We start from the raw sequence: 15,267 nt of genomic DNA, 5'->3' as shown, positions 1-15,267 counted from the left end.
GTCAACTTTAATGGAAAGTTAGTCAAGAAAAATCTCCCTTACTATCAAGTCAAGTCAACTTATGTCAAATTGGCAATTGATCATCTTGCCTAACTTTCAAATCCCTTATGTCGTCTGAGCCTGCCAATTGTTTCCATCGAAGGCGGAACCGAACAAGACGTCATCTGTTGCAGGGGCAAATCAATAGCGGAGTTCGTTATTTGTGTTGTCGAAAATTTGGAGGAATAACTCGTATCAGCTTAAGAACAAAGCTACGACTGTTTCGCACAAATGTCGAATCTGTGCTTCTTTATGGGTGCAGCACTTAGAAGGCTACTTCAGCCATTACAAGAAAACTGCAAACCTTCGTAACTTCATTCATAGATGTCTTCGTAACATTTTAAGGGTTTTCTGGCCAAACCGTATATCAAATGAGGTCCTTCCTAGAAGGCCAGGTCAGTAACCTTTAGACTCTATAATACGAAGGCGTAAGTGGCAATGGATTGTACAAACGCTTCAAAAAGGTAACGACTGCATTACAGGCCAAGCAATGCAGTGGAATCCGCTCACACAAGAAGGAAGAAGAGCTGGAGCTGGAGCACAGGGTGCAGGGCAGTAGAGGCGGAATCAGCGTCACTAGGCAAAAGTTAGAGGGAGCTGAAACACATCTCCGGAAACCGTATACAATGTTGCGTAGTAAAGGTCTATGCCCCTTAAGGGGTTCCCAAAGGATTTAACAAGTCTGATGACCTAAGTAAGTAAGTATTGCGGCTTTTTTGGGCAGAAAACGTTTTATTTCAAACGAGTTTTGTATACAAAAGGTACTTTGAAAAATTTCATAAAAATCATGTCCCATGAAAACCTTTTTTTGAAGAGTTAAATAACCTTTCCAATAATATCTCATGAATAGGAAAAATTATCTTAACTGAGTACTTCAAGTACACCAAGCGTGATGGTTAGTGCGTAATATTGTCATGCCAGTCATATGTATGTTCAATCCCTGTTTGTACCATCTTAAGTTTTTTCACGTGTATTGCCTCTTGACAGAAATCGACATAGACATTCAAATAGAATTTTTTTATATACTTCCAAGTCTGTTTGCAGATTATTTTTAATAAATACTTAAGTAATGTGAAACAAAAAATTGACATTACTTGACTTTATTTTAAATTAATTATTCCTCTTGTCTCTGGACCAGGTGGAATTCCTCCAATTGTCCTGAAAAAATTATATATCAACAATATGTTTTAATGTGAATACGTTCATCAATTATTAGAACTCGGTTAAGAGCTCGACAGTAATTATTCGAAATGGCTTCAATCCCTGTTTATGTCACCTACAAAGTTGTTTTCTCAAATAATGCGTTGGGATTCGTCATACAAACAAACTATACGTCTCTCCATCTCTCAAATGACTTGCACACAAGAATGTTTAGAATTGTAAAAAGCTAGTCCCTACGGACGCGTCGCCACTAATTTATTTATTTTTACTGCCTAAAAATAAAATAGTTTTGGGTGCAATATTATTCCAGCTCGACATTTTTTTTTAAATCATGAATTAGTGCAAAGAGTAAATTTGCCGAAAAATCCAGACCTGCAGATTAAATCTTTAATCAATTTACTTTGCCCTATGGAATACAAAAAAGGGGAAACCTGTTTTTTGACAGATCTAGATCAAATTAAATTGATTTATTTTTAAAATGGAAAATCCCATAACATATAAAGAGTTTTTTCCAAAACTTATGTATGGTATTGCTTATAAGTTAAAAAAGGACGTGTTTTTGCAGCCCATCACGAATTCCATATCGTTATCGAAAAATTTTACGAAGCCGAAAATTTTAATTGTGAGATTTTCTATTGTGACCGTGTTTTGACCGGTGACAACGTTTCCGATTTCGAAAGAATTCGATTATTTATTCAGACCCATAGAACATAGAAATGTTGCTGTTCTCTGACTTGAAATCCTGAAGTTTAATTTTGCTCTCAAAATATTTAAAATTGTCTTATTTCCAACAAATAAAAAATTAATAACATTTTAGTAAATAAACTTTGAATTCGCCTTCCGTTTTGAAAACTCTGTCTACACCTTCAAAAACACAAGAAGAGCTTTAAAATTATATGTCTCTATAAGGCTCCTATAGCTATAAATACGCACCTGTATGGGCTAATAACTTTTTATCGACCTTTGCTTTTTTTCTTTTCTTTTATCTGTTGACTCTTTTGTAAGCATATTAATTATTTCGTTTATACAATATAAAATTGGTCATTATGAAATTGTATAATTTTGGGAATTTATTGATGTTAGTTACCCAACTCAAGAGAAATCTATCTTACCAACTAGATAACATTTTATTGGAACTCGAACTTTCGCAAGAATGTGCATTATTTTTGTTATCTTCAATGAAAACCAGCGTATACAAAGAAATGAAAAACCAAGCAAAATAAAGTTCTCAAAAACCAATAATTCACACCTTTGTACGTTTTATTTATACAAATTACAAAACAAAAATTAAGAAAATTGAACAAAAATATCTACTTAGCATATTAGAAATGGTAACGAACCCGTTTTAGGGTTCAGACTTTGAACTCATGTTAATTCGTCGCTGAATCTGAATAATAATTAATGAGTCTTCTTCGATTTGTCTTTCGATGAGCTTGCCGCACTACCGCCACCTAGGATCTTCTTGCGTTGAGCGAACATATGCAAATACATCTGAGGGAATAGGGGGATATACAGGAGCATGACGATCCACAGAAGGTAGAAGTAGGAAAATGTTGCATTCAAACTGTTGGGCATTTCCGTTGACCACACTTTGTTTGTTCGGGCATAGCTCTGAGCCCACCAGAAACACAGCAATTCTCCGGTCACTCCGATTGGGTAGAGAGCGATGAAGGTTGTGTAACGCAGCCAAACCACGATGTGTGGCACCAATTTAACGATATTCAGGGCATAGTAGCCGTAACGAATGATTTCGGTAACAGCCCAGGCGAGGAGGGCAATTGGCAGACCAGGTGACACTTTACCTGTTGGAGTGGCCATAACCACTCCGATGACGACCATCATTCGACTCAGGACCTGGAACGTTGTTATCACTGGGTTACTCTTGACCAAACCCAATGAGGCGTTGACAATTTCCACTGCTGCGGCATTCTGGAAAACGATCACTGCCAACTTTGTGTAGTCCCACAGGGTAATGCTAGCCCGGAATTCCGGTCCGGCAATGAAGTAGTAGTTAGCGAGCTGATAAAGGATGTAACTCCAACCGACCACTTGTGATGCATTGTAACCGAAGAGGTAGGCTTTGGTTAGGAAGCCTTGCTCTTGTTTTGGTTTCGCCGATTTTGACTGTGACATTGTGCTACGTATGAGTATAAGAAGTTTTTGAAATTGAACTTTCACCTGTGGGCTGATTTTTTCTTAACACTCAGCTTTGGCTTTCACTACCGCTTCGAGACTACGAGTGTACAATTTCTTCTACCAACTAAAACTAGGTAATTAAGCGGCTTCGGCTATCGATAGCGAAGAATTTTTTTGGTGATGAAAAGTCAAATGACGTTTTCTGTTGGAGTTGTCAATTTTGAGCGGCGTTTCGGGTTACAGCAAATTATAATAATATGAGCTCGTTCAGGGATAACGCCCTTTTTGAAAGATAATAAGTTAATGGTGTTTTTATTATTAGATTGAATTATTTTTAAGTTTCTATGTAAAGAAAATTAATTTGGAGTAAACCATTATAGTCTTCTGGCTTAATTAAGTGTCTTTTCCTTAAACTAAGGAAAAAACGAATAAAGCAATTATTTTCTTAGGAGAAAACGGGATTTTTTCAAACAGCTGAATACCAGTTTTGTTTTTCACAAAATTCTAAACAAGAGTAGACATGAAAACTACTTTGATATGGCATTGGAGGATTTAAATCAAAAATCTTTGTACGAGCTTATGTCTCCATAACCATTGAGTTCTGTCACTTTTGAGTATCCCAGGTGATAGTACTATTGGTTTTACATATTTACTAAGAAATTAGGCCATAACTGTCAATAAACTTAAGGGGAGCATGCATTTAGCCACTAAGGTGCCAACAACTAAAAGTAGATTGAAGTTTCTGGAAACTTTGAGCGAGTTAAAATAAGGAAACGACATAATAAAGGGCCTACAATCAGTACAAAGCATTGTATTAATTTTACAAAGTTAAGCATGAAACATGTTAAAATTGCAACGGAATTTCTAATATACAACTTCTGAACGAGCTTAGCTTAAAATTCATGAAAACTTTCTATAGGTAACCGTCAAAAACAATATATGCTATGTTTTCTGTCATTTTCTTACGTTGTTGATTCAATTTAGTGGACTTCACTTTCGTTAAATTAGTTTTATTTTTACATTCTTTTTGACGTCTCTATTATCAACATATAGTGCAATGAAATTTGAGTCATTTTGAATTTTTGGAAGTCCCCTATTTATTTTAATTTGATTTCTATGGTATAGGCGACAAAAAACGTCATCCCGAGAAATATCAAAATTTTGAATTTGACAAATTGGGTCAATTTTAATAACTTCCTATAGAAAGTTAATAAGAAACAATTTTTTGACCTTTAGAGATAGGTATTTGTTAAAGTATGAAATATTATAAATTTGACTGACACAAATGAATTAATATTAACTTTGTTCTGTAAACCCATTGAAACCTATTTTTTTTAAACACATCTCTTGGACTCCCTTCAAAATCATATGTCAAAAATGACATCACGAAAATAAAAGTAAACAAAAACCAAAACATGATAAATAAAGTACTTCTTCCACTTCCACATTCTTCAACTTTTTTCCTATTTTTAAAGATTAATGTAAATATTTATTACCACTGATTTGATAATAAAAAAAGAAACAACAAATCACTATCAACATGAAAGCTACTTGTGCAGCATTTAGATTAGCAAATTATTATGATAACGATGGGAATAGTTGTGAGGCTACTTCAGCCATGAAGCCAACAAAACCTCTAGAAACCGCTCTAATTGTTGTTCATATATTTTTTACAATATTACCAACATATTTCTCGGTTTTTGCCTCTCACGTAGTATCGCAGAAAATAGAATTTTCTAAAGAAACATGGAAATATGTTTTGGATTTCGTACTGATTGTTGTGCCAATAGTTTTGAATGTGACGATTTGCAATCCATATGTTGAGGGGATTTGCGTGATTTTGATGATCTTGACGGGAGTGACACTTTGGAGGAGCCAATTGACTCCCATGGAAATCAAGCAGAAAGTTATAAGCCTTGGCAATCAACCAAAGTCCCTAACTTTGATTCGATCCAGTATCAACATCATTACAGCTGTCTGCATTCTCGCCATAGACTTCTCGACATTCCCCAAATCGTTCCGTAAAAGTCGCTACTATGGTGTGGGCCTTATGGACACTGGAATTGGATTGTTTGTCTTGAGCATGGGTATCGTTTCAAAGCCTCCAAAAACCCGGAAGGACTTCCTTAAAATCCCCAAAATGGTAGGACCCGCTTTTATTCTTGGTCTAGCCCGAACGATTGTAATTCAAGCCATCGGTTACCATCAAGACGACACAGAGTATGGCAAACACATGAATGCATTCTTCACTCTAGGATTGACGAAGCTCTTCGGTGGATTGATCAGTGCAATTGTGGGATCAGAATTACAATTGCTCCTGTTGGGGGTTTTCATTCTCACAGCCCACGAGTGTCTTCTTCTTAATTCCATTGCTGATTTCGTCATGTTTCGAAAAGAGGATCGATCGACATTCTTTCTTGCAAATCGAGAGGGATTCTGCTCACTTCCTGGATTCATAGCAATCTATCTGCTGGCCATGTACGTTGGACGTATGTTATTTTCTGAAACAACCCTCATGGTCGAGGAGTACTCGAAGAAGGTGAAACGATTAGCTGTGATGGCTGCCTGCGCTTGGATTATCACATTCATTTGTATCCCCACAATTCAAATTTCCCGTCGCATTGCTAACTTTGGATATGTCTCCTGGACACTGTCAATCGCTTTGACATTACTTTTCTTCTATATAATTCTCTCGGATTATGTTTTCTTTGCGTGGTCAAAGTCGGGAGAGTATAAGCTGCCTTCGCTGATGGAAGCAACAAATCGCAATGGATTGGTTTTCTTTCTTGTGGCGAATGTCCTCACAGGTTGCGTTAATATTTTCTTAGAACCAGGCGGGCGTAGTCCCAGTATTACAGTTGTTATTTTAAGTCTGTACATGTTGTTATGTAGTTCTCTAGTTTATGTACTTTTAAGATTACGAATTAAAATTGCCTGAGCGATAAAATTGTGTTGTTAATGATTTCAGAAAGAAGAAGAAAGCAACATTTTCAAGGCTTATATTTATTTGAGGTACATTCTTAGCAAAATAAGTTTAATTCGCTTTCGTTAATTGAGAACTTGCAACAAATAGGTATTTTTGGTGTATCTAGACACAGTTAAGTCTCACTTGCTTTGGATTTTTGTTCCAATGAATATTTTCTCAAAACTTGTAAACAAAAGTTATTCATGCTTAATATAAATTTCGTCCTAACTTAGAAAAAAGGCATAAAATAAAAATATTTCTATAATCACACTTCCTCTCCCTTCAACCTCATTCCATTTTCTCTAAAAATGTACTTTCAATGGAAAGTTGAGTATGCTTCTCTGGATACGGAGCCTTAAGGCATTTTTGTGCCCATTGCATCTTTTCGTCACGTTCTACGATCTTGTCCATAGGCGTCCAGCTTGAATCAAATTCTAGCCGATAGCTTCCAACAAACTTGTGATCGCATGCTCCATTCCATTCCTGAAAACGTACGTTTATTTATTTACATGCAAACAAAGAATATTCAAATATATGATTGTTTTCTTACTGCTGGAGATAACATGCTAAAATAATGTTGACCCGATGACCTTTGATAAAGATGATAGATAGTTCCAGGCTTTTTCGCGAAATTACAAGCGGCACCATGTAGAATGCGACTTTCTTCGGTTTCTTGTAAAATCGAAGCAGCTTGAGCTTGGAGCATTTTTATCTTTTTCATCATCCAAATAAAAGTATTGTTGGAGTTAACAAATTAAAGAAGAGAAAATGGAAATGGAAATTTACCTGATCAAGGATAAGAGTTAATTTTCCACAAGCATTCGATTGGAGATGTTGATCGGCTTGTTGAATTTGTGTTGCCAATGAAATAATATCATTTGCATCATGCATTGATACTCGACTAGGATCTATGATGCCCACACCATTTGGCATTGGATTTCTTTCGACGAGTTGCGCTAAAAATAGAACGATTATTGGTTAGAGGAAGATAGTTTGTGAATTTCAGATATTTAGATACCTTTCTTAACTGCAACTTGATATGATAAACGTTCCATTGTGGCTTGTCTTTTCATTATAAAAATAAATAAAATAAAAAATGCATAGAAAAATAAACAAATTTTTCTTACGGAAATAATTTCACCACCTACCTATGCGTGTTTGTATGGTTATCAAAACGTCAAAAAAATCAGATTGTTGTTGACAGTTTACATACTTGAGGCTGAAACACAATTTCGACATTGGGGATACAGGGTGACGAGGAAATGTATTTTTCTGATTTTCCACTCGACATGGATTAAAATGTAGAGTGAAAGTTTTAAAAATATGCTTTTTTTCATAAAATTTAAAGGCACAAACTTAAAATGATGTTTATGGTATAAGTGACACACATAATTATAAGTTCACATGATCATAAGACATTTAAATTTTTTCTACTGACAAATCTGACAATGTAGGTAGAAAACCGGAATAGGGATTTTTGTTTGCAGTAGATATATATAATGTGGCATTGGATGGCAAATGTTAAATAAAAAACGTAGTGAACGCAGAAATGTTAATTTTGACATTTTAATGAAGTTTAAAAAATGCTAAAATTTAATAAAAATTTCCTAAGGATACAAAAAAAAAAACTGAAAAAGGTTATTTTTCACTTGACAAAATATTGATGATAAAAATGTGTATTTAATTTAAACTTTAATATTTTTGCAAGTCTTTGCAATTTATGCTTGGACTCAGTTAAGAAGAGAGATGTATTACAAGCGAGTGTATATCTGAAATGGATATTCAAATTTTCAAATAAGAGGTTTCATTCTGAATGGCTTCTGTTATGGGCAGGTGTGACTTCTGAACGTACCGTCTATTAATATTTGCAAAGTAAAAACTACGTAATCACTAATATTTGAACGATATTCCTCCCAGCAACGAATTGAAGTTGATGGAATTCACTTAAAAAAATATTGCTGTCCATTTTGTAGCTCAAAAAGAAAATCTTCTCAATTAGTATTATTTCTCGAAGTGATCCTTGGCCACCGAGATTTATATTTGGCAAATATAAGCTTTTTTCATTGGTTCACATGAAATATATGTCAGAGCTTCATAATTGATTCCAGAACTTAAATATGGCTTTCGTAAGGCTACCGAGGACATAAATTTGCAAATTTGTGAATTTTATGAATATCCATTGGTAATAATAAACACTCTCCTTTTAAATAAAATACACATCCATTGATGTTTCGTAAAAAATGATCAGCTTTTCCATATCGAAACTAAAACTCTCCCTAACTATTCACCCATTGAGAGGACTTGATTATCTAAGCTTAAAATCATGAAGGCATACATTTCTATCACAAACGTACACAAAAAAACTGAAGGTTAAGTCCATGACCTCATACTTCTCATTATTTAGAAACTATTTTTTAATCAAAAATAGAAGGGGAAATCACGATTTGTTTGATCGATAATTTCAAATTCCTTCACAGTGGGTGTTGATTTTCTTTGCTTTTGCCACATAAAACCATTCTTCAGAGCATCAGAATCCAAGTTTGTATTCAATTATTAAGTTTTTTTTCCATTTGTTAAATCTGTGAATCTTTTAAAATTCTTTTCAAATGCTTTATTATTTTTCTCATTTCATCGAAATTCATGCAAAGTCCTTTATTTTTTGAATCGGTTCATAACCGTTTATTGTGCAAAAAACATAATTTTCTTCTGCTCATGCTTATAATGTGTTTGCCCCTTAATTTCCATCTGTCAGCTGACTCATAAAATTGACATTTTCGTTGTTGTCAGCAGGAAAAATATTGAAAATTTGTGTTTTGTGTGGGGGAAAGTTTTTGTTGGTTTTTTTATACTTTTGTTATTAAAATTGAACCCATTTTCTTCGAATAAAAAACAACTTAACTTTTGTTTTATTTCAATACCAATCTATATAAAATGGAAGGTGAAAAAATCGAAATGTGCAAAAGCCTTATAGAATGGTTTAAAACACTGAATCTCAAAGCCCCCCATAGCAATGCTGAACAACTTAGCGATGGCGTAGCACTGGCTCAGGCGCTTAATCAATTTTCCCCAGATTCCTTTACTGGTAATTATTCTAATTGGGGCAAATTTGCGAATAAAGTTTTTCAAATATTCGATTTTTATTAATTTATTTTCAACTGTAGAATCATGGCTCTCGAAAATAAGATCAGATTGTGGATCCAATTGGCGTCTGAAAATGAGCAACATGAAAAAAGTCATCGAGGGCGTTTACGATTACTACACGGATGTTCTGAATTACACTCTGTCCGAATACCCCCGTCCAGATGCTCAGAAAATTGCAGAAAAGTCGGATATGATCGAATTGGAGCGTCTACTGCAGTTGCTTCTGGGTTGTGCCGTGAATTGTGCTGACAAACAGGATTACATCACTCAGATAATGGAATTGGAGGAGTCCCTTCAACAGAATATTATGCGGGCCCTACAAGACCTCGAATCGACGCTGCAGGGTTCATCACCATCGAGAAATTCCATATCAATGGTGAATTTTGACTTCAAGGTTCTCCAAGAGGAACGAGATGCTTTGGCGCAAAAGTGTTTCGAAGCAGAAAAGAAGGTATTTTAGATTGGGAAGGATGTGAGAGTCCTTAAAATTAATACTTAATTCCTTTTTAAGATTGTTCTGCTAGTGGAAGAAAAAACAGTAATCCAACAGGAACTTGCCAAGCTTCAAATCGAATTAGAAAAACATGAAAACCCAGCGCTAATCGGTGAAGATGGAACATCGCTGGGACCAATGACACCGGGTTCTGCGCGTCACAACGAAATACGCCGTCAAATGGAACACCTTAAAGAGGAACTCCTCCAATCAGAAGCCGCTCGAGAAGATTTAAAAATGAAAACCCAACAACAGGAAAAGGAATTAACCACCTTACAACAAAAAATTGAAGAACTCACGGTAACTAATTAAATTATGAATAATTATTTTTGTTTTGTTTTATTTTTACTCATTTCAAGGAAATAACTTAAATATATATTTTTCAAAATCAATATTTTTGTTGATTCATTGGTTTTTACTTTTTTTCTGTTTGGCTTATGTTTTAACAGCAACAAACGGCAGAATTGTCACAGTTGAAAGACGAAGTTGATATTCTTCGAGAATCTAATGACAAATTAAAAGTCTTCGAGACACAATTAATAACGTATAAGAAGAAATTGGAAGATCATAACGACTTAAAGAAACAAATCAAAATGCTCGAAGACAGAAGTGCGGAGTATTTACAACAAAATGCTGCCTTTGAAGAAGATGCAAAAAAATTCGCCACCGTTAAGGGACAAGTTGAGCTTTACAAAAAAGAGGTAAGACAAAATGTTTTTGTATTGAATGCTTAGCAGGGTATAATGAATGATTTTGATTTTTTAATTTGTAGATCCAAGAACTTCATACAAAGCTTGATAATGAATTGAGCAAAAATGACAAATTAGAATTCACTAATAAAAACTTGGAAAGCAATTTGAGTGCATTGCAAAGAGCCAAGGAAAGTTTGTTGAAGGAAAGAGATAATCTACGAGAGGCGGTGGATGAATTAAAATGTGGAGAGTTGTCAACCCGCAGAGGTAAATTTACTTTTGGTTTGATGGTTTTGTATTGGGTATTTGTTGATGTTTAAGCTTTTTGTTAGGAAAGTTCTTATTTTTATAATTAAGCCTACTAAAATCAAGAAAACAACCCTCAGAAAAAAAATCTTGGATAAAAACAGTCTCAACATTACTTTTCTTAAATTTAAAAGCATTCATTTTACATTAGAAAACCATTGATATTGAGATGTCGTCAGGTTTTCTAAATCTGATTCAATCTTTTAGAAACTTGGGAGTTCCTCAAGGGAGTCAGCTTGGTCCTTTAAAAATCAATGACGTTATTAATGTCAGTCATGATTAAATTGATATCGATGGGGATGAAGATGACTTGAAAATAATAAAGGCCATTTTTAAACCCGTTGGTTCTACCTTCGATTAAATTTTGGAGAAGACCTTCATTTAAATGTCCTTAACACTCCCTGAAAAGTCCTTTTATTTTGGACCCGATCAAAACATTTTAGGAGGGGGTGGGTGTCTGTTGTGCCCAAGGTTAAAGTACTCGGAACCTTTAAGTATACACAAAATGCAAATACAAAATAGCTTCGTTTTTCCAATGGTTCCACTTTATAGCTTTGTTTTCTAAAACTTAGATCTCTAATAAAAACATTTTTTTCAGAATAACATAAAACAAAAACTGAGCCCCAACATACTATCACACATTTTTTAATATCGTACTTTGCGTAGCGATGTTCCTGTTTTTCTCCAAGTCTATTTACTCTATGAAAAAAGTTTCCTACTTTGATTTGTATAGAATAGTATGAGCCACAACGTGTGAGTACATTTTATTTGTTTTCTACAAAAAATAGTTTTCGAGTATTTTACAAGAAAGTCTTGATTTGAACGACTCCCAGAACCGCATCGTATTCGCTAATATTCTCCAAACTAACTAAACGTATTCCATCCGCCATCGGTACAATTCTTAAAGAATCAAGGGTTAACTTAAAGACTGAGCAAAACTTAAATAAATTTAAATTTTTATTAAAACCTCTATTAAAAGATAATACTGTATAATATTGCTTAAAATTAAGTATGATTTAAGTAAAAAATGTTATTGTTAAGAGTTTTTAAACTAATAAATAAATCAAAAAAAAAAAAAAAAAAAAAAAAAAAAAAAAAAAACAATATGCCAACCAAAGAAAACGACTCATTGCCCCAAGCTACCCGCCATGGTTCATAAATCCTGAATCGCTGATATTGGATCTAAAAACATAAAAAAAAAATAAAAAGAGCAAACAGACATGTCGCTAACTTTATTATGTATCGCAAACTTTATTTATGTATCGCCTCTGACATAAGATCTGACGGATGGAGATTTATTTTCACCGATGGCTCTAAAAATCCGAACACCACATCTTATACGGTGAGTGATGATTTTGCCTCGGTCTTTAGCATTTGCCGTACTTCAAAGCTGCAGCCAATCTTTCTGAAAAGTGCATTAACAACGAAATTAGATATCAACTCATAAAATTAAATAAACATTAAACTAATGTGGACTCCAGGCCATGTTGGAATACTCAGAAACGAAAATTCCGACAGTCAGTGCAGCGAACTCAGCCAAATACTCACCTTCAACATTTTCACCAAATCCCTCCTCCTGAAGCATATTGGAATGATATCTTCTGCAAAAAATAGTCACACTGGAGCCTATATCACCATTACTACAAGGATATAAACCCCTTAAAATATACGCCGATGTACCCTAATAACTATTCGAAACAAAAAATAACCAACTTCGCTAGGCTTCGACTTGTACGCACTACTGCTTCCCACCAACACCTCCTCAACAAAAACGACCTTCCAACCTTTTGGTACATTGTCTGTTGACGCAGCCCATAATTTAAAAAAAATTAAAAATATTCCCGTATATGAAATCCTTAAAAATTCCAGCTTAACAAATAAATAATATTACTGAGTTTCTCAAAAAGCAAAAAGCAAAAATTGTAACTTGAATTTTCAAGCAAATAAGCCAATAGTCTCTGCAGCTAGGCTTGTTAGATTTTATATTAGTTGTAATTTAAATTGCTTGTTAATAAATATTAGTAATAATAATAAATTCTCCTTCTGCACCAGCTCTTAGCAGCGCCCATTAGCTCATGCTTTCTTCTAGAAAACATTTCAATTTATAATAATTCACAAATTGTCTTTCGATTACCCCATTGCCATACAAATGATGGCCGCCTTGTACCTATCTCAAGAATGTTACGCACATAAAACTAACAACGCACATAATATCTTTGGCTTTCATATCAGTGCTTCCTCCCTAAGTTTACAAAGAGAGTCAAGCGAAAAGCGAAGCTGCGAAATTCATCAGGAAAAAGAGCAGAGATCTCGAGCTAGAATAAAGCCTACCCAGAGTATTCGTGATGATTCAGAAATGCTCAAACCCTAACCTCCACTTACCCTTCTATTCTCTAGTATCTCATGTCAACCTAGGCAAAGGTTTTCTTTGATGTTTCGTGACCCATGTTAAGGGTTATTGCGGTGATATTTCTAATGATAGAAACTTTGTTAAAACCTCTTTGTAATTGCGTTTAAATAAATTTGATATATTTTCTCTGTCTTAAAAATTCAGTTTCTAGCTTGTTTTTTTAACTTTTCTGAACTTTTTGGCTTTGCCAATTTTTATGTGAGAATGCGTTAAAAACAACCTTTTCCGAAATTTAAAATTAAAAAGAGCATGAAAAAGTTTTAAAAAATGGACCCTTTTTTCAGTTAACAACATAAATATCCAAAAAAAGGCGCTTATAAACTTAAGGTGGCAATTTCTCTGAAAAGATCTAACTTTTGCAAATTAAAAATTCATAAAAAAATTACTGTCCAGTGTCCATGTTGCTTTTTCCGCATATATTTTATGCGAATTTATAATAAAAAAAAACTTAAAAATAAAGTGCTGAGTATTTTTTTTTTGTATTTTAAGTTTTTTTTTCAAAAGGAGTTCTTTTTTAACCCTAACCACAAATTTTGTTTTGCAGAAAGTGGCAACACAATGTCCAAGGAACTTCAATCACCGGCTTTGATTGAGAAAATCGAACGTTTGGAAGCTGAAAATAAAGCCTTACGTGAAGGCCAAGGTGGACAAACAGCTTTAGCGGTAAAATAAATATTTTTAAACACCACATTTATTTAAATTGATTTTTCATTTATTAACAAAAAAACACTTTTTTAGCAATTGCTTGATGATGCAAATAAACGCAATGATAATCTCAGGGAACAACTCAAAGCCACAAATGAGCAAGTTCTCTCTTTGAAATTAGCATCAACTAAAATCGAGCCCAAGGAGTAAGAATTCCAAATAACTTTTTAGAAAAAGATTTAATTGTAATTTTTATATTTTTTTTTTATTTTTCAGTGGTGAAATAGATAAACACCTTAAACAGTTAATTGAACTCAACGAACAAAAAAGTAATACAATTGTTTTACTATTTATTGTATTTTTCACTTAACTTCTTTGATTTAACTTTTAGCTTACCAATTAGAAGAATTTGTACAGAAAAATATTTCTTTGCAAGGAAAAATAACTAAACTAGAGAGCACGGTATCAGCAAGAGAACAGGAACTATTAGCATTCGATGCAAAGTACAGAAAATGTGTTGAAAAGGCAAAGGAAGTCATTAAAAATCTAGATCCTAGAATAGCTACAGGTAATGAAAATAACATCTCTTTTAAAACAACAAAAAAGAAAAAAAAACTAATACATTTTATTTGATTTTAGTTATGGAAAACATTGGTTTAGAAAAAAACCAAGAAACCGAAACAGAAAACAAAGTTGGCATGAGCAAAATGGAAGAAGAACTAATGGCAACAGCCTTCTACAGGTAAACAAAAATTCTTATATATTTATGTTTATCAGAAAGGCGCAATAATATATTTTTGATGAGCTCATCTGTCGTACGTAGGCGAAATGTATTTGGCTAAAAATCGAATAGAAACATTTGCTTTTATATTTCGATTCTTATTTATGTTGTTTGTTTTTATTTTTTCTAATAGGCTTAGCGTCAATGCACAACGTGATGCAGTCGATACAAAACTTGCAATGCTTATGGGTCAAGGACAAACGTTCCTAGCCAGGCAAAGACAGTCAGCACCCCGAAAACCTCAAACCAACACTTTCAAATCCAAATAACATACTTTTGCATGGCATGTCCCTATATTCTATAATATTGTTATAATTATTTTAAGTAAAAACACAATGTTTTCTTCGATTTCCTTTATTTTGTGGTCAATTGCAAATTAGTTTATATCCTATTTATAAAAAAAATCAAAAAAACAAAAACAAAATTCATCACATTAGGTTTATTAAATTTTTGTTTCTCACTCATTTGTATTAGAAAAGATATTATTATGTACTAAAA

At 33.8% G+C, this 15,267-nt stretch overlaps 4 protein-coding genes across 6 annotated transcripts; 2 read left to right on the top strand and 2 right to left on the bottom strand.

Moving 5' to 3' along the window:
* Window positions 1-2,420: 2,420 nt before the first annotated feature.
* LOC129949866 (very-long-chain (3R)-3-hydroxyacyl-CoA dehydratase hpo-8) lies at window positions 2,421-3,484 on the bottom strand. Its single transcript, XM_056061559.1, has one exon. The coding sequence runs from the start codon at window positions 3,331-3,333 to the stop codon at window positions 2,599-2,601; it is 735 nt and encodes a 244-aa protein (XP_055917534.1). The 5' UTR covers window positions 3,334-3,484; the 3' UTR covers window positions 2,421-2,598.
* Window positions 3,485-4,744: 1,260 nt separating this feature from the next.
* LOC129949861 (uncharacterized) lies at window positions 4,745-6,277 on the top strand. The gene has a single exon (XM_056061549.1). The coding sequence runs from the start codon at window positions 4,877-4,879 to the stop codon at window positions 6,272-6,274; it is 1,398 nt and encodes a 465-aa protein (XP_055917524.1). The 5' UTR covers window positions 4,745-4,876; the 3' UTR covers window positions 6,275-6,277.
* Window positions 6,278-6,319: 42 nt separating this feature from the next.
* LOC129949869 (uncharacterized protein C1orf50 homolog) lies at window positions 6,320-7,536 on the bottom strand. Of its 3 annotated transcripts, none has more exons than XM_056061563.1 (5): window positions 7,450-7,536; window positions 7,320-7,366; window positions 7,088-7,257; window positions 6,852-7,013; window positions 6,320-6,784 (listed from the first exon to the last, which is right to left on the bottom strand). In XM_056061563.1, exons 2-5 carry the CDS (start codon window positions 7,354-7,356, stop codon window positions 6,590-6,592), a joined length of 564 nt encoding a protein of 187 aa, XP_055917538.1. In that variant the 5' UTR covers window positions 7,357-7,366; window positions 7,450-7,536; the 3' UTR covers window positions 6,320-6,589. The 3 variants fall into 3 exon arrangements, with proteins under 3 accessions (XP_055917538.1, XP_055917539.1, XP_055917537.1); XM_056061564.1 differs by lacking the exon at window positions 7,450-7,536 and adding an exon at window positions 7,429-7,447; XM_056061562.1 differs by lacking the exon at window positions 7,450-7,536 and having other exon boundaries at window positions 7,320-7,447.
* A 1,540-nt stretch (window positions 7,537-9,076) lies between these two features.
* LOC129949856 (protein hook) lies at window positions 9,077-15,267 on the top strand. Its single transcript, XM_056061542.1, has 11 exons — window positions 9,077-9,383; window positions 9,463-9,893; window positions 9,954-10,235; window positions 10,385-10,636; window positions 10,708-10,894; window positions 13,888-14,006; window positions 14,082-14,194; window positions 14,265-14,317; window positions 14,380-14,556; window positions 14,628-14,730; window positions 14,903-15,267. Exons 1-11 carry the CDS (start codon window positions 9,233-9,235, stop codon window positions 15,036-15,038), a joined length of 2,004 nt encoding a protein of 667 aa, XP_055917517.1. The 5' UTR covers window positions 9,077-9,232; the 3' UTR covers window positions 15,039-15,267.

Source organism: Eupeodes corollae, chromosome 3 (assembly GCF_945859685.1).
Source record: "Eupeodes corollae chromosome 3, idEupCoro1.1, whole genome shotgun sequence".
Lineage (NCBI taxonomy): Eukaryota > Metazoa > Arthropoda > Insecta > Diptera > Syrphidae > Eupeodes > Eupeodes corollae.
Note: the sequence above shows the minus strand (reverse complement) of the source record. Positions and strands in the feature narration are given on the sequence as shown.

Coding starts and splice junctions, on each gene's coding strand:
- LOC129949866 (XM_056061559.1), bottom strand. CDS start 3,333: ATGTCACAGTCAAAATCGGCGAAACCAAAACAAGAGCAAGGCTTCCTA.
- LOC129949861 (XM_056061549.1), top strand. CDS start 4,877: ATGAAAGCTACTTGTGCAGCATTTAGATTAGCAAATTATTATGATAAC.
- LOC129949869 (XM_056061562.1), bottom strand. CDS start 7,374: ATGAAAAGACAAGCCACAATGGAACGTTTATCATATCAAGTTGCAGTT. Junction 7,014..7,087: donor TAACTCTTATCCTTGATCAG/GTAAATTTCCAT, acceptor ATGATGAAAAAG/ATAAAAATGCTCCAAGCTCA. Junction 6,785..6,851: donor TTAGCATGTTATCTCCAGCA/GTAAGAAAACAA, acceptor GTACGTTTTCAG/GAATGGAATGGAGCATGCGA.
- LOC129949856 (XM_056061542.1), top strand. CDS start 9,233: ATGGAAGGTGAAAAAATCGAAATGTGCAAAAGCCTTATAGAATGGTTT. Junction 14,007..14,081: donor GTGGACAAACAGCTTTAGCG/GTAAAATAAATA, acceptor ACACTTTTTTAG/CAATTGCTTGATGATGCAAA. Junction 14,731..14,902: donor ATGGCAACAGCCTTCTACAG/GTAAACAAAAAT, acceptor TTTTTCTAATAG/GCTTAGCGTCAATGCACAAC.